Here is a 27,354-nt window from a genome sequence, read left to right on the forward strand (position 1 = left end):
ACAGGAATAAATGGGCAGATTATTATCTAGAAGGAGAGAAAATTCAAAGTACAGAAGTACAAAGGGACTTGGGGGTACTCGTGCAGGATACCTTAAAGGTTAACCACCAGGTTGGATGGGTGGTAAAGAAGGCAAATGCTATGTTGGCATTCATTTCGAGAGGTATAGTGTATAAAAGTAAGGAAGTGTTGATGAGGCTCTACGGGGCACTAGTGAGGCCTCATTTGGAATACTGTGTGCAGTTTTGGGCCCCATATCTTAGGAAAGATGTGCTGATGTTGGAGAGGGTTCAGAGGAGATTTACGAGGAAGATTCCCAGAATGAAAGGTCTTACGTATGATGAGCGTTTGTCGGCTCTTGGACTATACTCACAGGAGTACAGAAGAATGAGAGGGGATCTCATAGAAACATTTAAAATGTTGAAAGGACTGGACAGAGTAGATGTGGCCAAGCTGTTTCCCTTGGTGGGTGAGTCCAGGACCAGAGGGCACAATCTTAGAATTAGAGGGTACAGGTTTAAAACAGAGATGAGGAGAAATTTCTTTAGCCAGAGGGTGGTGAAGTTGTGGAATTCCTTGCTACGTACAGCAGTGGAAGCCAGATCATTGGAGGCGTTTAAGGAAGACATAGATAGATATCTAATTAGTCGGGGTATCAAGGGATATGGGGATAAGGCTGGAAATTGGGGTTAGAAAATTCCCTCCCCCCCCCCCCCCCCCCCGGTTTCTCATCTCATTTTCTTTTTCCCTTTTCTTTGGAGCAGACTCGATGGGCCCAATGGCCTGCTTCTGCTCCCTTGTCTTGTGATCTTGTGATCTTGTGAATCAGAAACTATTTAGTCAGTTGTACTAGTACCAAATGGTCCTATGACATTACAGTACTGTTGTCACAGTTGGAGTGTCAGTCCAACTATATTTGGGATATCAGTTTCATTTTCCAGGAGAGTTTGAGACTTAAAAAGATAGATTGAATTTGCTCAGTCCAGGAAAAACAAATATTTTTTATCATTGCATTATATATCTCCAGTATATTTCACAACACATACTATTTTCACCATGAAATGTTTTTTCAGTAATACATTAAATCCTCTCTGAACATCTCAGGAATTTGTTCTTGGGAATATTACACACCCTTCCAGAACCAGTTTCTCTTCTTCAGAAAGGACAACAATGAACAAGATGAATAAACTTCCCTTGAGGAATGCTGGTGAACACCATCCTGACATTTAACACAGTGAACTAAAGTCGTAAATAGAATAAAGTGGGCTTAACATTTTTACTTCAAATGTCAACAGTCCTGCATGTTGACAAAGAGAGATTGGAGGAATGGTCAGCTCAGCACGTTGATATCCATAGCACAATGAAGGGTGGGGAATGAATGGCAAGGTGGAGGATTCATGTTGTCATGACAAAACCTCTTCCAAAATGCTGAAAGGTGATTTTAAAGCTTCACTCCACGTGGCACAGTTCGATGTCTGGGTTTTGTGGTCACAGTCCCACAATTGGCAAAGGAGATCTGAAGATTTAAACAGCCTTACAAACTAGTCATCTATTTACAGGCCAGCTTGAATATGGCAGCCAGCCAGCCAGTGTTAACTGGGTTGCCAAAGTGATTCCACCTCAAAGTTTTCAGCTGCTGATCATCCATTTTGGAGCGGTAAGATTAGATGTTGAAACTCTTCCCCGAGATTTCAGAAGGGTGATGTTACAGAGATCTACATGATTGTTAAGGATATTGAAATAGAATACTACTTTAAATTTAGTATGTGCAGAGGAGGGGACAAACGAGGAAGAATATTCATGAAGAGTGTGAAATGTTGAGTGACAATTCCAGGAAGAATAGTGAAGAGAAAACCAAGGAATAATTTTTTTAAAAATATTAGATGCCACACTGGAGGTACTTTAGGAACTCAGTGGAGAAAAGGATGATTACCCTCTTCTTCCCTAATTACCCATGATCTTGGATTGGCTGGAGAAGTAACTGCAATAAGTCATGGAGAGATACAGCACAGAAACAGGCCATCAAGTTTATGCTGGCGATCAAGCACCCATTTTTACACTAATCATACCCTAAACCACTTTATTCTCCCACATTCCCATCATCTCCCTGCCCCCTCCAGATTCTACCATTTATCTACACACCAGGAGCACTTTACAGTGGAATTAATCTACCAACCTGCATGTCTTTGGGCAGTGGGAGGAAACCAGAGTATTCGGAAGAAACTCATGCAGTCCACAGGGAGAACATTCAAAGTCCACAAAGACAGCACTGGAGATCAGGTTTGAACCAGGTCACTAAGGCTATGAGACAGTGGCTTTACTAGTTGAATGTTGTCCTTGAATGAAAACAAGAATCTGTGCTGAATGCTTTTTGTTGGGTTAGCAAATTCAGAGTATGTTATATTTGATCATCTTTTCTGCTACTCAAGCAGAGAGTTTCCAGTCATCATTGTAACACATCACTTATTGCTAAAATTCTTCAGTTTTTTGCTCCATTGATGGAGGTACCTGGCCGACTGTGAATTGAAGGGAAGAAATGCCCTTACAATCTATCTGAACAGTTTCATTATTTAACTTGAGCATGGTTTTAGTTTTCCAAATGGTGTTGCAATTTTCCATGGGAGCAATCTTGTGCTCTGTGTTGCAAGGTGGCCCTGATCTGGGTGGGACGATGGCACAGGCGGGCATGCTGTTCCCTCGTACTCAATATCCCAGCTTCAAGTCTGATTTCAGCTGCGGTCTGTGCGGAGTTTGCATATTCTCTCTGTAACTTAACCACACTCTGGCCACACACCCACATCTCAAATTGGTAGGTTAATTGGCTACTGTGAATTACCTCTTGTGTAGGTAGAAGGAAAATCAAGATGGTGTTGAGGGGCACAAGAGATAGTATATGTTACAGGGAAACAATTGGGGTAATGGGATTGACAAGGATTGTTCTGTGAGCTGGCATAGACTCGATGGACTAAATAGCCTCCGTCTATGTCACAAGGGAATTTGACAATAATTAAGAAATTGTTAAATGTTAGACATATGGGAGACTGCAGATGCTGGAAATCTGGAGCAACACACAAAATGCTGGAGGAACTCAGTGGGTCAGGCAGCATCTATAGACAGTCGATGGTTCGGGTCGAGACCCCTCATCAGGACTGGAAAGAAAGAGGGATGATAGCCAGTATAAGAAGGTGGGGTTAGCAAGAATTGGCAGGTGATAGGCCGATCCACATGAGGGGGATGATAGGAGGCATGTGGGGGGGGGGGGGGTGGTGGTTGAGTGAGAATGATGAAGAGCTGGGAGGTGATAGGTGGACAAAGGGCTGAAGAAGATGGAATCTGACAGGAGAGGACAATGGACCACAGAATAAAGGGGTGAAGAGGGCAACCGGAAGGAGGAATGTGTGGGTGATGGGCAAATTGAGATGGCGAAGGAGGGGAAAGAGAAGGGGCGATCAGGCCAGTGGGATAAGGAAACAAAAAGAGAAACAGAGAGTAGTGGACACCGTAAGTTAGAGAAATCGATGTTCGTGCCGTCAGGTTGGAGACTACCAAGGCGGAATATGAGGTGCTGTTCCTCTAATCTGTACCTAGCCTCAACTTGACCTTTTTTGCACTTGATAGTTGGCATTCAGAGAGCAACATTCATTTCCTATGACCCTGTGCATGGAATGCATGCCTTGTCTGAGTAATACTGTCCCTTCGTTACTTGATTGGATGCTGGGTTTCCAATATGCCCCTATCATTTTGGAAGATGACACTCTACAATTTCTAACACACTAAGCTAGCATTAGATTTATTTATAAGTCATCACAGAAATATAGAACATGAAATATTAGCATTCAGTGTGAATAATAAACCAGGGCAGTTCATATTTAAGGGTGATAATTAAAACTTACAGTTTGGTGTCTTTCTTTGATGTGTTTTAATCCAAGTTACGCAGATACTCCCTGAAAATGAAAAGTCTCCCAATTCTTACTAGTTACAGTTTTCCTTGGAATTATGTTGATATTTCCACCCAGGAAGTATTACCTGAACCCTGCATCTGCTCTAGTTTGGCAAAAGCCACAAATGAATGACACATCAATGATGTCCAATATTAAAATCCATTTGAAGAGCACCCCATGGTTCACTTTAACAAAGCAATATACAGTGACAGTAACACGTACATGAAAAGATTCTGATGGTTATCTGTGATGTCTACCAAATATTGGCTATGTTTAAGGTATGTTAGACTTTTCCACCACTTGGATGATCTTCATTTTACCTCCCTGAGTGTATTTACCTTCGTGGCTTTTTCTCATTGTGAAATGTTTGTTCAACTCTTGCAGATTAATAGTATGACAGGTCATCATTTGTCCGGTGTAGTCCATGCAGGAGGCACGGATTAGCCTGCTGCATGAAACTGTTCCACCTGCCTCCACTTTGGACTCACTGCAGTAATGTGCTTAACATCTAACAGGTTTGACAGTCTATTCAGTACTGAATAGTGAGGATAAATACCTAAAAATAAAGTGGTCTCTTATTAATTGTATTCTTTCTTCAAATAAAAGAATGTAACATGGTTGGCTTCTATGCAGTTTCAGTATTTTTGTTTGCACAACAGAATTGCCACATTATCGACTGAACACACAAAACAACACTGTTCTCTGGGGAGTTAACCTGCTCCCAAATAAATAAAGATCAACTTCCTGGTGGCTTTATGCAGGCCTGTTAAAAATGACCTATCCCAGCATCTATTTTAATACCTGAATGGTTTTTACCTCTCAATCAGCATTGCTTAATCAAGTCATCAGGATATTATCTCATTGTTGTTTGCATAAATTGGCTTCTGTTATGGATTAAGTTGCTAGTTGGTGAATGTCCCTTTAAAACATAGTACAGTAGTGTGTGTGTGTGGCATCATTATGACAACAGCAAGATAACAACGTGCTGACATTTGTTCAGTGAGTCAGTCAGAAAGAGAAAGAGAGGGAGAGAGAGACACTGACTGCTGGTCTCTGCATTGATGGATGAAGAACAATAACTGTGTCTGTCACTACAATCCACGTATAGATTTTTGAAGTAATCCAGTGGAGTCCACTTTGTCATTAACCTGTAGAGGGAAACAGGTATTTCTGTGGACGGCCACGTCTTGAATGCCTTTCGGGGTGGCAGATGCTTCGGAACAAAGCAGTGGAGATCATCAGTGACTGAGGTGTTGTATGGGTTCCGTCGTGGAACATTTGGATTTCGTAATTTCTCTCTATTCTCTCTCTACATTTTCTCTTCAGTCAACTGTGGTTTTGCAAAAGCCTTTGCTCACGTTTCACCTTATGACTTGCTGAACTGAACTTTGAGAACTATTCCTGGACTTGGAGTTTGAGAATTTGCGACACACACACTTTGAGTTTAGTTTTGGGGTTAATGTTTAATATCTAACATTTTTACTTTTCTTATTATTGTAAGTAGTTATTAATAAAATAGTTTCTAACACTTATACATGACTCGGCGTGTTTCTTTTGTTGCTGGTACATAACACTTCTTTGAACAGTGACAGTATTTTAGAAATACTAGAAAAACCAAAAATCTGCAAAAGCTGGAAATTTGAAATAAAAACAGTAAATACTGGAGAAAGGTCTTTGTCCCAAAACCTTAACTCTGTTTCTCTCCTGATAAAGGGTCTTCAATCTGAATCATTAACTCTGTTCCTCTTTCCACTGATGCTGCCTGATCTGCCAAACATTTGCGCAATTTCTGTTTTTATTTCAAAAGTAATCCATTGGTTATAATGTGCACTGGCACATCCTAAAGTTTTTCTTTCTTCTGATCTCCTCTGTGTAAGAAACACTCTGCATTTCAACAATATTGCTGACATACATGTCCCAAAACCAGTACATTTCTTCGGATAGTTAATACCGCAGAATTTTAGAGTTTGCTCATAATGGTCGTACTTCCTGTATTTTAACAATGAGGACGAAGTTGTATGTGTTTGGAAAATCATTAGTTTCTCTCAGCCGCACCTGATGTAATTGGAAATTCAGAACAATGTAGCAACTAAAAAGCACAAGAACATTCTTGTTGTGCATCTTCATTCATTAAGTAAGGTTTTCTATGTGTAATCAATGTGGTCAACAGAACCAAAGAGAAATTGCAAGTGTACAATGAGAACATTTAGCTCAAATATAGTAGTTGCACTGGCTACAAAGAATGTAATCAATCATAAATAATAATCAGAGGGAAAAGCTGCAACATTTTACTTTCACTATAATTGTCTGTGGGAATTTTAATGCTCTGTAGAATAAAACCTATGTCTGATATGTATTCCTTCTCTTTATTTCAGCAGAAGGTGGAACTTGCTCGCATTCTTAACTGGGCACATCATTTGGACTGGGAGTAAAATCAAAATGCATTGGCTGACCTTACTAACACTGGTCTGCACTTTCTCTTCTGGTGAGACATTATAGTGTATTGTTACATTTCATGGATAAGGAAGGAACCAATGTTTCTGTTTATTTGCCTCTGGAGTTTATATTTTTTAATTCATTTTTGAAAGATAAGAGGCAATCAAAGTGGAATTTATCTATGAAAAGTTGTCCACCTGCCTTTTCTCTGAACAGCTGGAGTCTTTTTTTGGTGACTGCTTTTCTCGATAATATTATGTGAGGAGTTTCAGGATATCAATCTGGCCATGATGAAGAATGGCAGTGTTTGCCAAATCATAATGGTAGAAAGTTACTTCCAGTTGAAGGTGTTTCTATGATGTTGATAATCTTGTCATTCCAAACTATTGATTCCACAGGGCTTGGGTACATCATCAGGTTAAGTTTGATGAATGATTCCATTGTTGCTTGTGGATAGTGTGCTTGAGGAGTATGGAATGGATGCTGAGTTCAGTGGGATGGGTTCCAGTACAGTGAACCACTATAACCAGGACCTGAAGGGCAAATTCAAATTTATTTGCTATTGCACCTTTCTCCCATCTGGCTTTCTCCGGATTTTCCCAAAATACACCAGTATATTGGTATTGGTTTATTATTGTCACTTGTACCAAGGTACGGTGAAAGCTTGTCTTACAAATGGAAAGTACAGGTCAATTCATTACACAGTGCAGTACAGAGTGCACTGTGTTAGTACAGAGTGCATTGAGGTAGTACAGGTAAAAACAGTAACAGTACAGAGTAAAGTGTCACAGCTACAGAGAACGTGCAGTGCAATAAGGTGCAAGGTCACAACCAGGTAGATCGTGAGGTCATAGTCCATCTCATTGTATAAGGGAACCATTCAATAGTCTTATCACAGTGGGGTAGAAGCTGTCCTTAAGTCTGGTGGTACGTGCCCTCAGGCACCTGTATCTTCTACCCGATAGAAGAGGAGAGAAGAGAGAATGTCCCAGGTGGGTGGGGTCTCTGATTATGCTGGCTGCTACACCAAGACAACGAGAGGTTCTCTCAGACAACATCTATATGACTGAGGACAGGCAGTCTGATTTGAACTAGTAGGATGATGGGGTAGAAAGCCATTAATCAAAGTTGATGAAGTGAGCATTATAAGCAAAGGAAAGCACTAAGGTGCATAGATATATTAATATATTAAGCAAATAAACAAAGATGTCACCTACATTGGACCTAAGAAGGATAGAATAGGAGAACTCGCTAAATGATGAAAAAATCTAGAAGCAGTGAGGGTCTGAGGAGACTCAAGGGTCCTTGTAGTTTCTTGACAGGTAAAATAATTCGTACAAAAGGCTTTTCTAAATAAAAGACTAGAGGTGGGTAACAGTTTTGCTGGCTCTGCAGAGCCCTGTTTAGAGCTCACCGGGAGTATTATGACTGTTCTGTGCACCAGATCTTAGGAAAGTATATTGCCCCTGGAGAAAGTGAATTGCAAATTTACCAGAGTGATACTTGTACATAGTGTTAGATTACAAGGAGAGATTATACTAACAATGGTGGTATTCCTTAGGATTTAGAAGGATAAGAAATGACTTGACTGAAGTTTTCAAACTATTAAGGTAGTTGGAGAGGAATTATTTTCACTGGTTGGGGAGTCCAGGGAACATAGTATAAAAATTAGAGCCAGTCATTCAGAAGTGGAGGAAGAAGTTGGTAGAAAATTAGAACTCCCTTCCTCTAAGTTATTGATGCTGGATCTATTCTTAGTTTTATATCTGAGATCGATGGATTTCTATGAGCAAAAAATTATTATGGATGTTGGAAAAAGACTGGATATATTGAGTTTGGTGTGTGAAGGTGGGTCACAGATCAACCTTTATCGCATTGAATGATGGACCAGCCTTTCCCTGTCTCTGTGTTAAATGTTCATTTCACACTTTCTGACTCATGAGATCTGTTGCATCTCTATACTCCACTGCACAGAAAGATTAGACCTTACTGGTATTTTCTCCCTAAAGGCATCTATTTTGCTTTATTACTTTTCTCAAAAAGCCCCCATTAAACATCAACACAAAAGCAATGTGATACAGATGTCGTAAATCTGAAATAGAAACAGAAAGTGTCAGAAATACTCAACAGGTCAGGCAGCATCTGTGGAGGGGAAAACAGAGAATGTTTCAGGTTAGTGGCATTTCATCAGAAACTCCTTAAAATTTCTTTATTGAGCACAGCTTTTGTTACTTCACATATAATTTTGCTGAGAATTCATTTCAGACCACGAATTCTTTGGGATGTTTGTTACAATAAATATAATACATGCATATTATTGTCAATAAAATAACTATAGATTATAAAAGAAAATAAGTTGATCATAATATTATTATACTTGTATATACTTCTCTGTTTCATGTGGCTTCCTATCACTGTGGCATCTTTTGATTTACAGTGGATGGTTCACCAGGTTCTAAGGCAGTGTTGATGGGAATTGGAGCAGGTAAGATCATAGTTTTTCCGTATTTGTGTTTACTGCTTTATTTTGATCTCCATTTTTGTCTCTTCTGTACTCTCCTATTCTCCCTAATTAAAATCAGGACTCTACAGTGACATGTTTGAACAACTGTCAGGGTGCTCTCTGAGAAGGAACTCTTCCCAAATACACAACACCCCAGATTTACCATGCTCGGCTTTACAAGCATAGTGTATGTTTACAGCTCTCAGAAGATACTTGTGCTTAGGGCAGAAGCCTGCTTCAAAGACAGGACCATACCCTTTAGGAACAAAGGCATAGCAGATTAATTGCCCCTGACTTATATATGCATTTCCATTGTATCAGATGACTTAATATGTCATGATAAAAAATTCTGCAGCAGCGTAAAATTATTAGATAAGTCTGTTCAGATAATCACTTGCAAAAGTTGACAGTGACTGAGTTACTCAAATTAATCCAAATAGCAGCACTGGAATTAGTTCATGAAAGAGTTAAATAGCTAATTAGGTCAATTAAATCTCTTAAATCCTCTAGCTCCTAACTCACCAACTGGAACAAGACAAATTCAGTTTGTATTCTGTCCTTATTTTACTCTCTACTGAGGTCAATAGAGAGTAAGCTCAAACTGAGTGTGAAATGTATGTGCTACCCAACCTCCCAGTTCTCCTGGCAGTTGAGATTAAAATTAGGATTGAAGGCTCATTTGAGAAAGTGATCGAACAGACTAAGACACTTGAACGAAGAACTCAATAACGCATAACAAAAGAACACAAAATGGAGGAGCAGGAAGTCAGCATAAATAATTTCATATTCCTCTGCATTATGATGTATCCACCACCACCTTGTCCACTCATTTTATATCCTTATGTTCCACATAAGGCATCTCCTACTTCTCTTCACGTCTTTTCTACATAATAGCGAGTTCCAAATTCTCGTCACTCTGGCAAGTTAAAAAAAAAACTTCTCTTGAGTGCTTCACTGAGTTTTTTAGTAACAATTAAATTTATGATGCTAGGTTCTGTTTTCCCCATGCGTGGATATCGCTATGACTACACTGTCAAATGCCTATGCCCCCACAAACATTCAACATTTATTACCCAGCACCCAGAAAAGTGATATTTATACAGAGAGATGAAGCCATGCATTTCTACAGTGATTTTCATAACTTCAAAATGTCTTAAAGTTCTTTCAACCCAATAAAGTTCTGTGAAAGTGTAATCCTTGTTGGAGATGCAGCAGTCAACTTGCAAACAGCAAATTATCACAATAAAACATCATAAGGATCAAATAATCTGTTACATGTGATGTTGAGTGAGAGATAAATATTGGATAGGACACTAGGGTATCTTAGTGCCATGGGATCTTTACATCCACCTGAGATGGCATTCGGGCCATCATTTAATGACTCATTTGAAAGCCAGCCCTTCAAAAATGCAGTAAAATGTCAGTCTAGATTATTGTGCTCCAGTCGCTGGAGACAGCCTTGTACCCACAGTGCTCTGTCTCAGTACAGTTCCACCACAAAGTCACAACTATCAATAAAAAGCTGGAGTTCCATCAATGAAGAATGAGATTAAACCAAAATGGAAACTTCTTCTTTCTTTTATCAGTGTCATAAAAATGGATACAGAATAAATCTAAAGGATATTGGAAATTTACAAAACTGCAGACTAAAAGGGCTGGAGGTACGAGAAATGAGAAAAGAGAAAAAGGAAGGTTAGTTTAGTACAAAAAAGTTAATTAGGGTAGAGGTAGAGCTGATAAAGGATGAAGTATGCAATCAACTAAAGGAGACTGAGGAGATAGCAATAACACTATTTCCAGATAGATTTTAGGATTAGAGAACCCCTGGAGATCATCATAGACAACTGCAGAATAGATATAATGTCAAACAAGTTACTCAAGCAAAGCATACAAATCATCATGATGTGGACTGTGAGTTGAGAGGGAAACTAAGGAAGAAATAGTGCATCTCCAGCTAACATACTACAAAATTCATATGAATTGGAAGTTATGTCAAAAGGTTAGACTATTCAAAGGAAAAAGATACGGATAAGGCAATAAATTACCAGTCAGGTAACGTTACTTCAGTTGGTGACAAGTTACTAAATTAGATGCTGCAGAATAGGTGTAACTTGTTAATCTGAGAGAAGTGACAAGGATTCAGAAAGGGAAAATTGAAGCTCAGCAACTACATCTAATGTTTTGAAGAGGTAACTGAGAACATATGCAAAGAAAATGAAGAACAGGTGGCATATAGATTTTCAAAAAGCATTTAACTAGTTACTGTGTAAGGGACTTACAATTAAGATAGATGTAAAATGAAAGGTAATATTGTCATGTGGACATCAAGATGATTCAAGGGATAAAAGCAAAATGAAACTTCTTGGTAGAGTGTCTTTGACTGCAAAGTGCTGAGTAGAGTCTGTTGGGCTTCTTTAGTATGAATACATGGCCAGCATTTAAGGATTGAGGGAGCACTAAGAACATTATTGATGATACTTAATTTGTGAATAGAAGTGAGTACTATGAAATCCAGCAGGAGGACATACATAGGAAGGCATATGGAGAAGTGGGAGATGTAGTTTGCTGAAGGGAAATGAAAACTAAAATAGATTGGAGGCAGTAACAGGGAAAGGAGGTAGATCCTGATCAGTGAGAATTTAAGCAGAACAAGTGAATGGGCCATTAATAATGGAAACACAAATAGATAAGGCATGTGGAATCCTTGACCTTGTTATGTAGAATGCACAAGTTGAACTTACAGAAGACCTCAGTTAAGCTGCAGTTAGAATATTATATAAATTGTTGGTCAATCTTATAGATAGGAACACAAAAACAGATGAAAAGGTACATCACAGCTTAACTCAGACATGACCAATGGTGAGGGTTTGCAGTTATTAAAAGAGACAAAAGCAGTGAAAATTAATCCATGGTCTGATATAGTTCTAGAAAATTAATAACAATTGTGATAGGGTGAAAGGTATTGGATTGTTTCCATAAATAGTATTTCTATTTAAAGCAGTCACACAAATAACTAAAGAAGACTTGATGATTAATTATGTCTTTATACAGAAGGTGGATGGAATGTGGAATTCTCTTAAAAAGACATTAGGAAGTTTCTTTTAAAAACAGTTTTTTTGATGGACAGTAGCAACCAACACTGGGACTGGTGGCATGGTTTAAGAAAAATCCAAAGTGGCGAAAGTGGATTTGGATGAGCTGAAGAGTACTGTGCCTATGGTATATTCTATGATCCTCCAACCTGATTTAGTCTACACAAAAGTCCATAGGGAGAAAATATTCCATTTTTGTCATATCCATTTCCCACTGCATCATAGCATCCAAGTTTTGTATTAAATCCAGCAAAAGAATTAGATCCTTGCTCTATGTCTATTTATGACACAAGTAAGGAATACAATTAAGTTCTAGGTGTCATAAAATCATATTTTCAATTTGTGACTTACTATTAATTTTAACACACCCGTTCAAAATAATCTAATTTCAAATAATGTCCAACAACCATCAAGTTCTTGAACCAACCTGCATAACCCTAACCCTACCTCAGCCATGGAACACTATGGAACACCTCTTGCACTACCGTGGACATATCTTTGATTATGTCTTTGTTTTTTGCATTAGGGTCTTGGTTTTGCACAGTCTTTTTTTTTCTCTCTTTCTTCATGGTCTTGTATAATTTATGTTTAATTTATATTCTGTGTGTTGTCAGTACCTACGTGTCTGTGACGCTGCTGCAAACAAGTTTTTCTTTATACCTATACCTCACTATACCAGTGCACATGACAATAAACTTGACTTGATTTAAAATAATCTATCACCCCCTAGTGTTTCCTTCGTGTATCATCTCTACAGTAGGATCTAAACTAGGGCACAACATTTGGATCTTAGTTTCAATGAGAATAGTTCCAAAAAAGGTAGTTAGCCCATTGTATTTAGGAAGTCTCCAACTCAATGATCAAGTCTAGCTCTTTAACTGTACTGGTTGGATTGTTTCTTACCTATGCTTTATCATAAAACTCACAGCATCAAAGTAATTGTCATATACAGTTACATCCTTCAAGACTCATATCATCAACAGAAATTATTATATGATGAAACTACCTTCAACTAAATTAATTGACTATCATCTCTTCATTGGGGATGAGATAGTTTCTTGTTACGTTTCCTTTCAAGGCAAAGTGTTGTATTTAGCAATTTCCATGGATGTTTAAAGCATGAGACTGGCAATTGGTCCATTGTTTGCTGGCATACAAGTGAACTCTTCCTTGTGATCTTGAACCATCCTGTAAACCAGTTTGACAAATAATCCAAATGCTGCCGATCTGTCACATAAACTGGTCTATCACAAATTCTGTCACATAATTTAAATTATAATTTTTGACCATCATATACCAAGGGTGGCAGAGTGCTGCTTCTACACAGCTCAAGACACATTGGTTCGATCTTGGCCTCAGGTGCTGGATGTGTGGAGACTGCATGTTTTCTTTGTGACTATATGGGTTTCCCCTCCATGCCTGCTTTCCCCCAAACTCCCAAAGAGGTACAGATGGGTAGGTTGATTGGCTATTGTAAATTACCCCTAGCACAGGTGGGTGGCAGGAGGATCAGGATGGAATTGATAGGCATGTGAAAGAAAGGAGGTTACTGGGAAATAAGTGGGGGAACAAGATTGATGGAAATGCTCTGCAAGTCAGCATGGCCTCCTATGTTATAAGAAAATATGGTAAATTAAGATCCATAATCTGTAAATGATTACCAATTCCATCTTTTCAACTGAGTGTCACAATCAGATTTTCTGCTGAAAATAATTCTGCTTAACATGTTGAGATTTGCCATCAGAATCATATGAGGTTGTACCCCAGTTACACAACCAGACCAGAAGGAAACTATTGCATTAGCTGCATCCAATCACAGGAAATCTATGAAATAAAAAATGGGCAGAAATTGACATCACCCAAAGAATTACCCTGAGTTATGAGTCGGCACCATTAAGAGAGGAATAAAGAAAAAGGGGAGGGAAATTTATAATATTTAATTAGGGCTTAATTGATTATAAAAATTCTGGAAATAAATGGAATACTTTCCTTTCTAGTTTGTGCCAATTTTGTTGCTCAAAGTATTATTGCTGGACTAGGATTCACGGCCAATGGAATAGCAGTCGGTTCCTGGGCAGCAAAATTAATGTCATTTGTCACCTATATCAATGGAGGAACAGTACCACCTGAAAGTTTTATTATCACACTTCAGTCCATTGGTAAATATATATTTTTTTCTTTTTAATGTTCTATCAAGTTGGTCCACTGAGCCAAACATTTTTTTTAAATTTTGGAGGTTGTGAACCTAAGTAGAACTTCTGTTGCTGAATTTAATAATGTCAGGAAGATTGTATTTCCTCATACAGCACAGTGGACATTATTTAGTCTTCCATTCCTTCCACAGTAATGCTCTTAGAGGGGAAATGTCCACTGAGATTAAAATCTGAATTTGGATCTCATAACTGGGATATCAAATACCCCAGGATTATCTGATAGGGGTTACAGAAGTATATATAAAGAATTCATAGAGTCATAGAGTGCTAGAGCACATAATAAGGCCCTTTGGCCCATCAAGTCCATGCTGATCATCAACAACTCAAGATTGATGGTGTGTATTTAGGGCTTATTTTATTTCCAATTGATATTGCAATTTTACCACATTTAGATGAATAAATAAGCTTAAAGAATAATGTTAGCATTAAGTGCAATGAATTTTGTTACTATTCATGTGGAGAAGTTTGAACAGGGTAAAAATTAATCCAGTTCACCTAATGAGCCTTCTGGTGACATTTTAGTTTTTTGAGTGAAAATGGCCGAATCTCTTGCTGCAGGTGGGTGGGATTTGGCGCTATAGAAACAATTTAAATCTTCAGTTCAAGGCTCAATGATCTTATCTGTGTACTTGCACTAGGTTTTACTTCAAAGCTTCTGATTCTTTTTTGTTCTCCTGAAAGGCACCGCAGGATTTGCTCTGTCGACCCAGATCATGTTGGGAACCGTGGGTGCCCTTATTTCATCATCATCAACATGCAAACTAGGAATTTTCTGAACTTAAGTAAAATTGTTACAGTTAACTAAAGAAATAAATTGTTATTTTATCTACCAGGAGTGTGATTGAAAATATATGCTTGGAATCCTTTATGTCCTTTACAAATATTGGAGAAATCTCTCAACATGGTAAACTAATTTCTGGTACTTGCCCACAAACATTCCCAGAGATAGCACTACCTATGTAGAGGTAGCTAATGATTGAGATGAGCACACAACCATTGGAACAATGGACATCAGAAATTACTGCTGTAAATTCAATTTTACGTGGATTGTAACAAATATTTGTATCAGTCAATATTCGTCCATACTACATGAGTATCAAATTCACAACTCATGGTAAATTTGGGTGTGCCAAAGGCTGTAAACTAGTAAAAAGTGGAGGGGGTGGGGGAAGGCAGAACTTCAAGGATCTGGAGCAGCTTAAATATAAACAACACAGAAAGAGAGGTTGAAGTTAATAATAAAGTAAGAAAGAACACTTTCGGCAAAGAACATTATTTGAGTCTAAAAAGATGGCTAACCATAAGACAAGGGAAAACATCATAACAATTAGTTAAACTGTCTATGCCTAGAATAAAACAGAGGAACTAGAGGAACAAAGCACGATAAGAATTACTGAGACACGCCTAGAGAAAAATCAGGACTGGAAATTAAACATTGCAGAATATAACAATATTTTGAATCAATAGAGAGGAATAAAGGGAGCATGATGGATTAGTTGTCCTTATTAGGAATAAAATAATGGTTGTAGAAAAAAAAGGATATTGATGTAAAGACTAAAACAGAATCTGTATAGATATAGATAAAATAAAGGGTTGATCACACAAATAGGCATTGTCTGTTGACTTTAATAAATATGCGGAATGGGGAAATATGGGCAAATAAAGATAAATCTGAGGTATGAGGCGGTACACTTTTGTAGGAAGAGTGGAAGGTCACACATCAATGGGAAGGTACAAATGTAGATGGAGCAGAGGAAAGAAATTGAGAGTTCAAATAGACCAATCAAGTTGTGCCGTAGGTTAGTAAGGCCATAAAAATAACGTACCAAGAACTAGCATTTCTAGCAGGCTAGAATTGAAAAATAAGGACATTATGCTAAAACTGTATTGAACTTTGCAATATAAAGGATATAGAGACAATGGAGAAAGTTCAGAGAAGATTTACAAGGACAATAATGGAAATATGAAGGCGTACAAATCCGAAAAGGATGAAAATATTTGATCTCTTTTCCCTTGAGGAGGGCAGGCTGAGTGACTACTTAATTGAGGTCTTTAAAATCATGACAGAGTGAATACAGAGACAATGTTTCCGCATGGGGATGAGCAATAACAAGGTCCATCAATACATCTAAAGTCCAACAGGGAATTCAGAAAAAACAACTTCACCCCAAAGTAATGAGAATGTGGAACTCTCTATCACAGGGGGTGGTTGGAGCAAATAGTATAGATGCACTTAAAGGGAGGCTGGACAAGCACTGGAGGGAGAAAAGGAAGACAGCACTACACTGATAAGATTAGATGGGGAAGATAGGAGGAAGTGAGGAACTGCTTGAGCTGGCTGGCCTGTTTCTGTGCTTAATATCCAATGTTCGCAATTTTATTTTTGGAGGATATACCATACAGAGCAGCAACATTGCAAAAGAACAAAAAAGACATTGTTTTACCTGTGTCCACTCAGTCTGATTAAAGTCAATCTTAATCTCGAGGAGATTACATTTTAAAAGCAATGTATCACACCACCAAATCCCCCTCCCCCCCCTGGCTCCATCTGCCCATCATCCCCGGTTCCACCTATCACCTTCCAGACTCTGTCTCACCACCCTCCTTCTCACTCCTATAGATTGGCACTCTCAGGGATGATGCAGGGCCTCAACCTGAAATGTCAACCATCCCTTTGCCTCCACAGATGCTGCTTGACCTGATGAGTTCTTTCAGCAGCTTATCTTTTGCTCCAAATTCCAGTATCTGCAGTCTCTTGTGTCTCCAGCCTACTTTGCGTAATGGCATGGACCAATTTCACTCCACTTCTCTCCTCCTCAATTTTAACAGATGATAAAGTACTTTCAATACAGTGGTTAACTGAACTTGAAATTCCCCATTAAACAGACCAAACTGGACATGGACTCACCATATGCACACCTACTTGTACTTACTTTTGCTGGATTCAGAGTCATAGAGTCATACAGCATGGAAACAGGCCCTTTGGCCCAACTAGTCCATGCCAATCAAGATGCCCATCCAAGCTAGTCCCATTTGCCAGCATTTGGCCCATAACCTTCTAAACCTTTGCAATACATGTACCTGTCCAACTGTCTTTTAAAGTTGCTATTGTACCTGCCTCAACCACTTCCTCTGGCAGCTGATTCCACATAGATACCCACCTTTGTGTAAAAAAGTTGCCCCTCAAGTTCCTCTTATATCTTTCCCCTCTCACCTTAAAACTTGTGCCTTTTATTTCTTGATACCCCCAACTCCGGAAAAAAAGTCTGAATGCATTCACCCTATCGATGCCCCTCATGATTATATACAACTCTAAAAGATCGCCTGTCAGTCTTCTACGCTCTAAGGAATAAAGCCTGTGCACCCTCTCCTTATAACTCTGTCCCTCAAGTCCTAGCAAGCGTCCTTGTAAAGTGAGTGGTGGACAATCTGACCCTCCAGACCAAGATGTGCACAGCAGGAAGGCCCAATGCATCTTTTCTGACCTCCAGCACACCTTGGACTTCTTGGAAGCATGTCCGAAGGTCTGAGGCAGGCTGAGACCCAAACAGCTGACATCTAGTGGTTCTCTGTGGAATCACTGGTTGTGAGTGAGTTGGTTTATAAGTGTGCCCAACAGTGGCCACATATTAAATACCAGTTTTAGTGTCTAAGTAACACTGGATACATTTCAGTGAATTTCATTGCTTTTTGTCTTGTTATTCTCTCACAGAGTAATTCCCAGAGTCCAGCTCCTGGTTGCTAATTTAATTACTCCAAGGAAGAAATATTTTATAATCACAGCAGTTAGTGCGACGCTATTACAGCGCCAGCGATCGGGGTTCGATTCCCATCGCTGTCTGTAAGGAGTTTGTACGTTCTCCCGTGTCTGCGTGGGTTTCCGCTGGGTGCTCCGGTTTCCTCCCACGTTCTAAAGACGTACAGGTAGGTTAATTTGGGGGTTTAAAAGGGGTGGCGCAGACTCATTGGGCCGGAAGGGCCTGTTACCACACTGTAAATAAAATTTAAAAATTTAAATTTAAACATTTTAGCTTACTTCTTCAGATGTTTTTATGAACAAGAATTTTAAACTCTACTTTCAGAACTGTAAATGCTGGAAACACTCAGCAGGTTCAGACAGCATCTTTGGAAAGAGAAACAAGTGTTAATGTTTCTGAAATGTTTTTGATTTTCACCCTTATAGCAGTGTGAATATATGCTGAAAAAATGCACCGGGGAATATATTTAATCAATAAAGCAATGAAGGAATGAATCAATGAGATAGGTCAGTGGCCCTGGAAGAACAAAGGCCATTCAATCACTCAATCCTTGCTGTGCCAACCTATCAGAGCACAATTAATTTGATTCTGGACTCTATTTGTCAGATCGACTATGTTAATAATTTATCACAAAATAGTCACAAAACATTAGGAAACGTAATAATTCTGGCACCTTATAAGGTAGTTTATTTACGAAGCAACACTGATATAATTACAATCAGTATTGTGTACATGACATTAAGTTTACTTTAAATGAAAAAAAACGCCATTAGTTTGTACAATTTTATTTCCTAGTCCTACCCATATAAAAGACTGCTTTTCAAACTAGGTATAGATTTTTATAAAGTGCACATTAAACATGGATCACACTGATGACTGCAAGTAACTTCAAACCCTCACAACCACTAGCTTTATAAGATATTTTTGTTAGTCACATGTACGTCGAAACACACAGTGAAATGCATCTTTTGCGTAGAGTGCTCTGGGGGCAGCCCACAAGTGTCGCCATGCTTCTGGCGCCAACATAGCATGCCCACACTTCCTAACCCGTATGTCTTTGGAATGTGGGAGGAAACCGGAGCACCCAGGAGGAAAACCCACACAGACACGGGGAGAACGTACAAGCTCCTTACAGACAGTGGCTGGAATTGAACTCGGGTCACTGGCGTTGTAATAGCGTTACGCTAACCACTTACCACTCAGGTGGAATTTAAATGCAGAGAATTGAAATGAATAGATAAGCAGATGAAAGTGAGCTTGAAAAAAAGGGATAAATGCTACTTCACAAAATTTGCTATTTTCACAACTTTCTTATTTATGGTGTTAAAACTAGTATCTGAACTCCATTCATCCAGAGGTCAAAATAGGAGTGCATTGTGGATATTTCAGTTAATCCTCACTAAAAAAAACCTTTCTCCTTTGTTGCAAGGGAATCAAGATGTTACAAGTTGCATGGGAAATATTAAATCAAACTTATTGCTAACTGATGCTGACATGCAGTTAAATATTTCAGTCATGATGTTGCAATTGTTTTGTGGCCTAGGGAAACTTACTTTCCTGCTTTGTTTAGAAAACATTTTAAAAATCTTCACTTTTTAACAGCTCTTTTCTCTGACAGTACCTCAAATTTTCATTCAAAGCCTCCTTTAGAATGGGCATAATGCTCACTTCTAAGATAAATGACCAGTTTCAACAATAGAGTAAGAAACCCTTTGCTTAAGTTATGGGACCACCATGACTATTCAGGTCAGTACCTATTGACTTCCCATCACATGTTCCCTTATTGGCTTCTCATCAATTGGACACCAAGTCTAAGAATTTGTAGAGATCTGTATTTATTCAAGATTTCTGTCATGGTTATAATGTTCAGGTGAAACCTCATGGAAAGTACTGCTATATATTTTTTGCCTTTTGCCAAGGTTGGTTTTGCTACGGGCAACTTGGTTTCAGAGTTTACATTCTTTCCTACAGGTGCTTTCTTCCATTTCCTCCCAATCATCTTGTTGAAATTCCAATCTCAGACTCTCATGTAAAATCCACACCCAATCATCTCCTGCCATTGTCCAGAGTCCAGAATGAAGGAAAACAATAATCCCACATTATTAATCAGAATGAGAAGTGTTCGACCTGTCAATAAAATTTTTGAATGTTTAAGAATACAATGTTCCTACTTTAATGAAAACTTTGATTGGGTTTGATCTGTTGGCTATCCATTACAATTCTGACAAAGTTAAGCATATATAGGTCAATGCAGGAATATGCAACTTTGAAAATAGTGATTGGAATTCTGTCATCTCAAAGGCAGAAACATTCAGAACTTCAACAAAGAATACTGTCACAAGTTTGGATTGTACTGGCAGAATTGTCCCATCAAACAAATACCAAGATGAATGTATATAGTGCCTGTAATGGAGCAAGATGCCTTAAAATGCTAAGTAGGGGTGAAATCAAATGAAACTTCACACCTGTGTGGTCCTGGCAAAACCCAAACTGGCATTGATAAGTGCCACGTGAATTTGCTGTTGACGTAGGCTTTCCGTCACTTTGCAGATGAATGAGTCAACTGATTGGATGGCAATTAACTGAATTGGATTTGTTCAGCTTTTTTTGTGAACAGGGCATAATTGGACAATTTTCTACACTATCAGGTACATGCTAGCATTATAACTGTACTGGAACAGCTTGGCTAGAGATATAGCTAATTCTGGAGCACAGATCTTCAGTATTACAGCTGGAACATTTTCTGGTCCTGTAGCCTTTATCCCAAGCTCTCAACCATTTCTTGATATCCTGTCAGGGCATTAAGTATTGGTAATTGGTTTCTTATTGTCACTTGTACCGAGGTACAGTGAAAAACTTGCTTTGCAAACCGATCATACAGGTCAATTCATTACACAGTGCAGTTACATTGAGTTAGTACAGAGTGCATTGAGGTAGTACAGGTAAAAAGCAATAACAGTAAAGTGTCACAGCTACAGAGAAAGTGCAGTGCAATAAGGTGCAAGGTCACACAAGGTAGATCCTGAGGTCATAGTCCATCTCTATTGTAAAAGGGAACCGTTCAATAGTCTTATCACAGTGGGGTAGAAGCTGTCCTTAAGTCTGGTGGTACGTGCCCTCAGGCTCCTGTATCTTCTACCCGATGGAAGAGAGAATGTCCCAGGTGGGTGGGGTCTTTGATTATGCTGGCTGCTTCACCAAGAAAACGAGAGGTAAAGACAGAGTCCAAGGAGGGGAGGCTGGTGTCCATAATGCGCTGGGCTGTGTCCACAACTTCTCTGCAGTTTCTTGCGGGGAGTTGGGACATTATGTTGCAGTTGTATAAGTCGTTGGTGAGACTGCACTTGGAGCACTGTGTACAGTTTTTGGTCACCCTGTTATACGTAAGATGTGGTTAAACTGGAAAGAGTGCAGAAAAGATTTACGAGGATGTTGCCAGGATTAAAGGGCCTGAGTTATAGGGAGAGGTTGGCCAGGCTAGATCTTTATTCCTTGGAAACATGGGAGAATGAGGGGTGACTTTATAGAAAATGTTTAAATTATGTGGCATAGATAAGGTGGATGGTAACAGTCTTTCCTCAGGGGTAGGGGTTCCAAAAACTAGGGGCATAGGTTTTAGGGTGAGAGGGGAAAGATTTAAAAGGGACCTGAGGGGCAACTTTTTCACACAGAGGGCAGTGAGTATATGGAAGTTGTTGAAGCAGGTACAATAGTATCATTTACGAAGCACTTGGATAGGTACATGGAGGGGTGGGGCTTGGAGGAATATGGGCCAAACATAGGAAATTGGGACTAGCTGGGAGGGCATCATGGTCAGCATGGACTGGTTGGGCCGAGGGCCTGTATCTGTGCTGTATTGGTCTATGACTCTATGTGGAGTGAATTGAATTGATTGGAGATGAGCCTCTTGCTTTAGCCTTTTCTTCAGCACTCCATTTGCTGACCACTACCATCATTCAGGATGAAGATGTTCTTGGAGCCTCCTCCTCCAGTTGCTGTTTATCCACCACCATTCATGAAAAAATGTGGCAGGACTACAAATCTTTGATCTGACTTGTTGGTTGTGAAATTGCTCAACTCTTGTCTATTGCATGCTATTTTTGCTGTTCAACATGCAGCTAGTCCTGTATTGCAGTTTCTCTAGGTGGCACTTCATCTTTAAGTGTGCCTGTTGTACTCCCAGAAAGCCCCTCCTGCACTCCTCACTGAACTAGGATTGATAGACTGGCTTTATAATAATGAATTAATATGCTGACCCACAAGGTTAGATTGTGGTGAATCTACATTTCTGCTGTTGATAATCCACAGTGCTTCATGGATCCCAGACCCGTTCTAAGACCGTAACGTTTAGTAAGTAAGTGATGTTACAGAACGCAATGGAGGTATCCATGGTAGTCAGATTTCCTTGCCGATGTTTGATCAGATGGCATGAGACTTCATGAGATCTGGAGTTGATATTGAAGTCCCCCCGCCTGAAAACCACTGTGCCAGAACCCCTACTGGTTCTGTCCAGCCGGCAGGAAAAGACATCTCCAGGGATTGTGATGGAAGAGTTTGGCATATTGGTTGTAGGCATAATTCTGTCAGGGTCCTAATGCAGGGTTTCAACCCAAAACATCAACAATTCCTTTCTCACCACAGATGCTGCTTGACCAGCTGAGTTCCTCCAGCTGATTGTTGCTCCTGATTATGTTGCTTGACTGGTCTGTGGGACAGCTCTTCCAATTTAGCCATCAGTCCCCATGTTTATAAGGACTGAGCAAGATCAACAGAGCTGGGAGTGATGTTCCCATGTCCCAATTCAGTGCCAAGGTTGATGCCAAAAGGTTTGTCCAGTTTTATTCCTTCTGTTTAAACAGAGCAGAGGGTATTTAAGAGTCAAGCACATGGAATGGGTCTAGAGTCACACATCGGCCAAGAAAGGTAAAGTTCCACTCCTGAAGGATGGGGTTTTATGTCAATTCAATAGCTTTTCACAATCATCGTTAATAAAACCAATTGGACAGCAATGTGGCAAAAATAATTTCAGATTATTAACTAAATTTAAATTCAACAGCTGCTGTGGTGAGATTTAAACTCAGCTCTGTGTTTGTTTTGGTCTCTGGATTAATTGCATGAAAATCTAACTGTGGTGCCACCACTGTATTATATGGCTTCCATCAGTAACTCAGGAATAATGGTGACTTTCATTAGCATTTGTTTAATCTCCTATACTGTAAACCTTCAAAAATGAAGTAGTATGAATTCAGACTATGACATATTTCAAAATTCAGCTAGTAATAACAATGATTGTAGCAATTTGATCTCACTCTGAAAGGCACTAATGCTAATTGTCCAGGGGCTTATATCACTATCAATATAATTGGAAAACTATGATCAAACTAAAGTTGTGATTTGAACACAAACAAGCATTATTTGTATTTTACAAGTCGTCCTAATAAAACTTCTAATTTAAACAGCTATATTTACATATGATACCCTTCAGAAAATTATCATATACACACTAGACTCTCTCGTGAAATTGCCTTGAGCCAATAATTAGGTAGATTACAAGCAAATTATCTACATCACCAGTCCATTATTTAATTTGATGCACTTTTAAAAAGATGCAAGGTAAAACTCCCGCAGATTCTGCTATTTGCATGCAATTTCCACCTCTTCTTGATATCCACTTCTGCTCTTCAGAATATTTATTATTACACAAAAATAACGTCTTAACACATAATTCAAATTAAAAGAATTTTTCTGCCATATAAGTCAATTACAGTATTTGTTAACATGAATGGAAAGTTGTAATCAGCAGTATATTCCTCAATAGCCTGTTAAAAGCAGTGGCCTCAGCTCATCTATGTTACAACCAGGAGCCTCTCAGCAGTATTATGATGAAAATCACAGCAAAAGACATCTATTACATGAAACATTCAATCCTATGTATACACTTAAGTTGTAACAAACACAACAACACTCATCTTCAGAAATTGCTCTGTGTTAATCATGGGATGAAACTGAAAGGTTTAAATAACTTAAAAAGGCTTGACTAGTTCAGAATACAACCTGAATCACATTCTCCAAACATGATTTAGCCTGTCATTTCCAACAATGCACTCAAAGGAGTAATGAATATTTTTATTCTCTACAATGTTTGAATTTTGCTTAAAAGGTTGAAAGTGTAATGAGAAAATAACACTGGTCAGCAATGTTCCATTGATTAAACTAATATGCTGTTATATATAACTTTGATTGCTGACATCAAGTTTCATTTCATTTTTCTGTACACAAATATTATGCATTTAATGTACAATCAACACGCTGCCTGGACACATTTAAAACTGCACATTCATATTCCTAATATTAACAGTAGACACTATAGCGTCCCTGAGACAAGGTCACTGACCTGAAATGCTGTTTCGTTCTCCACGAATGCTTCCTGACCTCCTGAGCATTTCCAGCATTTTTTTTATTTTGCTTCTTTATTGGCTACCAATTTGTTTTGGAGAATCAAGTATAAAATTGCTAAGTTGCATGTTGAAAAAGCTTCCATTATTTCCCACCCTCTCATTGCCTCCATTTGACAGTCATGCCCTATTGACTCTCTGAAAGAAATTAACAAATCTACCACAGTAGAGAGGATTTACTTTATTTATACAGCACGATAACAGGCCCTCATAGCGCCGTCCATTTAAACCCATATTAACCTACCCATACGTATTTGAAATGTGGGAAGAAACCGGAGCACCCGGAGGAAACCCACACAGACATGGGGAGAACCCTGATCACATCGTGCTATGAATTGTTAAAGAATTAAAAGACCCAACTGTGGATTATCCTTTGGATGGATCTCAAGCAGAATATACAAAGAACATAAAACACTCTGAATGTGTGAAGAAAGTAGGGTTGGGGTAGAGGAGGGGAATGTGGAAGGTTGAGTTAGCAAACAAGTGTTACACATGACTATTAGTTCGTGGGACTTCGCTGTCTATAAGTTAATGTCTGTGTTTCCTATACTACAGCAAATATTGCATGTCAAAAGTATTTCACTGGCTTCATAGTGTAACTCAAAGCTATGAAAGGCATGAGAAAACTGCAAACTTTTTCTTTAATGTTGGTGGAGAAATAGTTTGTGCAAAGACAGTATTTTGCAAATGAAAGGTCTCAAGCAGAAATGTCACTGTTTTTGTAAAAGGTTTCCCCATTGGTAGGACTTGTCCTGTGAATTGCTCATTTAGTCAAGGTTTCATCCAACAAAACTTTAATCTCATTCAACTATAATGCATTTCAATTAGGTTCACAAGCAACCATGAATTCTGATATTTCATGACTTAAGATGATACATTTTGTTCAAGAAATTTCAATTCTAAACCAGTTGTAAGTTGGTGGTGGGGGGTCTTAAAGAAATTCAATTGAATACACAGCCAAAGGAACTTCTTAATTTTCAACTACTGGAGAATGAATGAAAGCCTGGAATTTTCACCTTGAAAATCCAGGTAACAAGCCCCATCTGAAAGTCTTACATGAACTGTGCAACAACTCAGGAAGACAGATGTTTCAGCTCAATGACATTGCTCAACTAATCTCCAGAAGCTGTACTTCAGAGACAAATTGTTGCTCCGTTGCATCAGTGGCCGTGCGCTAGCTGCGATTGGCTGTGTCCGGCCGATTCCGATTCAGCACAGCCCTTGGTGCGAACTCAAGTTTATCTTTTAAGCTTAGAACTTCGGTGCAATCTTTATTTGTAATCTCAGCAAGCCTCCTTTCTTCACGCAATTCAAAAATGCTCTTCTCCTCAACTGGTTGTTGTTGGTTCCCACGAATAAACCACTCTATATTGTAGCCCACTGCCCCAACCACAAAAGCCACAGGAAAGGTTATGTAGGGAGCATACGTACGAATGGCAGTCCACAAAACAGGCCACATGATGTCTGCAGAAAAAGAATATTTTAGAAATTTATTTTTCATAATCCTATTACAATGCTAGAATACCAGATTATTAAACTCCAATACAAAGCTATATTGTGACATACTGCAAAGGCCACCAAAGGTTTTTGAAAATGACCACAGCTAGAAAAAGAATGGCTACCTAGGTTGGATAGAATTTCATTCCAGCTTTAAATTTAAAAATCCTGAAGTCAGCAGTTTAGCAATATCACCAACTTTGGGTTGTTTCTCAGTGATAATGCTGAACTTGTACTCAGTCCTGCACAGCTTTGGTCATCAAGAACCAGCACAATGGAAAAGTACATTATGGATTCACCAGGATATCACCAGGGACGAAGTACTTCAGTTCTGAAAACAGAGGCAAGACTGTCTTTTGTCTCAATAGCATTATGACTCTGGAGAAAAAGGCCAAGAGCTATTTAAAAAAGAAAATTAAGTATTTACAAGTGATTTGCAAACTTTAAAAAGAATTTCTCAAACCTGCCTTTCGAGTATCAAGCAAGACTGCAACCATCAAAATTATTTTAAACGAATTAGCCTGTAAAACAAAGTATCTACTCGCTCTGCCAAAGGATAGTTTGATCAGGTCATGATCAACAATGAAGAGTTAAGTTCAAAGTAAAGCATCCACAGTGCATTCTTAAAAGTTCTGGAGCCCGCATTCTTTAGGTTGCATCAGAGCAGGGTCTTCTGGCCTGGATTCTGTGGGTTGGAAGGTGCATACAGCTGTACTTTTCGCCATGCCATTTGGTAGCTACTGTCCAACGATGACATAAATCTGGATTAGCTAACTCCCCAATGAGTCATTGCAAGATGATGACAAAACGGCAGGGTGCTTGTGTCCTCAGTGTGACACAAAGCATTTCTGCCCAGCTGGGACTTGAAGGGTGGCAATGGTGCAATGCAGCAAGGGCAGGAACTGGGGGTAACTGGAAAGCTCCCCAAGGACGGCGCACTCACGCCGGGCAAGGACTCGCCAGCCTTGGGCTGGGACACCAGAGGTCGACCTGCGGCCCTGTCAGCACCGCACGTCCCGGCGCCCATCCCAGATAAAAGGCTCAGCCGGCCCGATTACGCTCCGGATTTACTCCAGCAAGGAGGGAGAAGCCATCGCTAGCCGGCTGAACCGAACCTAAAACCTCAGCCTCTCCCCCCGGAGCTCCCTGCGGCCCCCCGCCAGCACTAACCTTCCTCCTTCGCTGCGGCCAGCCGCTAACGTCCCACCCTCCTTCTCCTTCCTGATTGGCCATCATTTGCTCCAATTGCGAAGAGCTCTTCGGCATATCAGGTCGTTCATTGGACAATGTAACTGACAATCCACAGCAGCGACGTCAATCAGGAACACATTTCTGAGTGGCTACAGTTTACAGCTACTGCAAAGTTGCTGATGTTCAGTTTGATCAATGTTCACTGTTACTGACTCAAATTTTATGGGATGAGGGCCATTGCTATTATTTTGAATATCCTCTGGGAATAT

At 39.3% G+C, this 27,354-nt stretch overlaps 2 protein-coding genes across 3 annotated transcripts; one reads left to right on the plus strand and one right to left on the minus strand.

Moving 5' to 3' along the window:
• The first annotated feature begins 2,255 nt into the window (after window positions 1-2,255).
• LOC127581811 (interferon alpha-inducible protein 27-like protein 2A) lies at window positions 2,256-15,002 on the plus strand. The gene is made up of 5 exons (XM_052036550.1): window positions 2,256-2,279; window positions 6,316-6,425; window positions 8,814-8,861; window positions 13,969-14,130; window positions 14,866-15,002. The coding sequence occupies exons 2-5, from the start codon at window positions 6,380-6,382 to the stop codon at window positions 14,958-14,960; spliced, it is 351 nt and encodes a 116-aa protein (XP_051892510.1). The 5' UTR covers window positions 2,256-2,279; window positions 6,316-6,379; the 3' UTR covers window positions 14,961-15,002.
• A 9,556-nt stretch (window positions 15,003-24,558) lies between these two features.
• smim12 (small integral membrane protein 12) lies at window positions 24,559-27,100 on the minus strand. 2 transcript variants are annotated; one of them, XM_052036356.1, is made up of 2 exons: window positions 27,065-27,100; window positions 24,559-25,861 (listed from the first exon to the last, which is right to left on the minus strand). In XM_052036356.1, the coding sequence occupies exon 2, from the start codon at window positions 25,854-25,856 to the stop codon at window positions 25,572-25,574; it is 285 nt and encodes a 94-aa protein (XP_051892316.1). In that variant the 5' UTR covers window positions 25,857-25,861; window positions 27,065-27,100; the 3' UTR covers window positions 24,559-25,571. The 2 variants fall into 2 exon arrangements, with proteins under 2 accessions (XP_051892316.1, XP_051892317.1); XM_052036357.1 differs by lacking the exon at window positions 27,065-27,100 and adding an exon at window positions 26,362-26,488.
• Window positions 27,101-27,354: the final 254 nt, after the last annotated feature.

Source organism: Pristis pectinata, chromosome 22 (assembly GCF_009764475.1).
Source record: "Pristis pectinata isolate sPriPec2 chromosome 22, sPriPec2.1.pri, whole genome shotgun sequence".
Lineage (NCBI taxonomy): Eukaryota > Metazoa > Chordata > Chondrichthyes > Rhinopristiformes > Pristidae > Pristis > Pristis pectinata.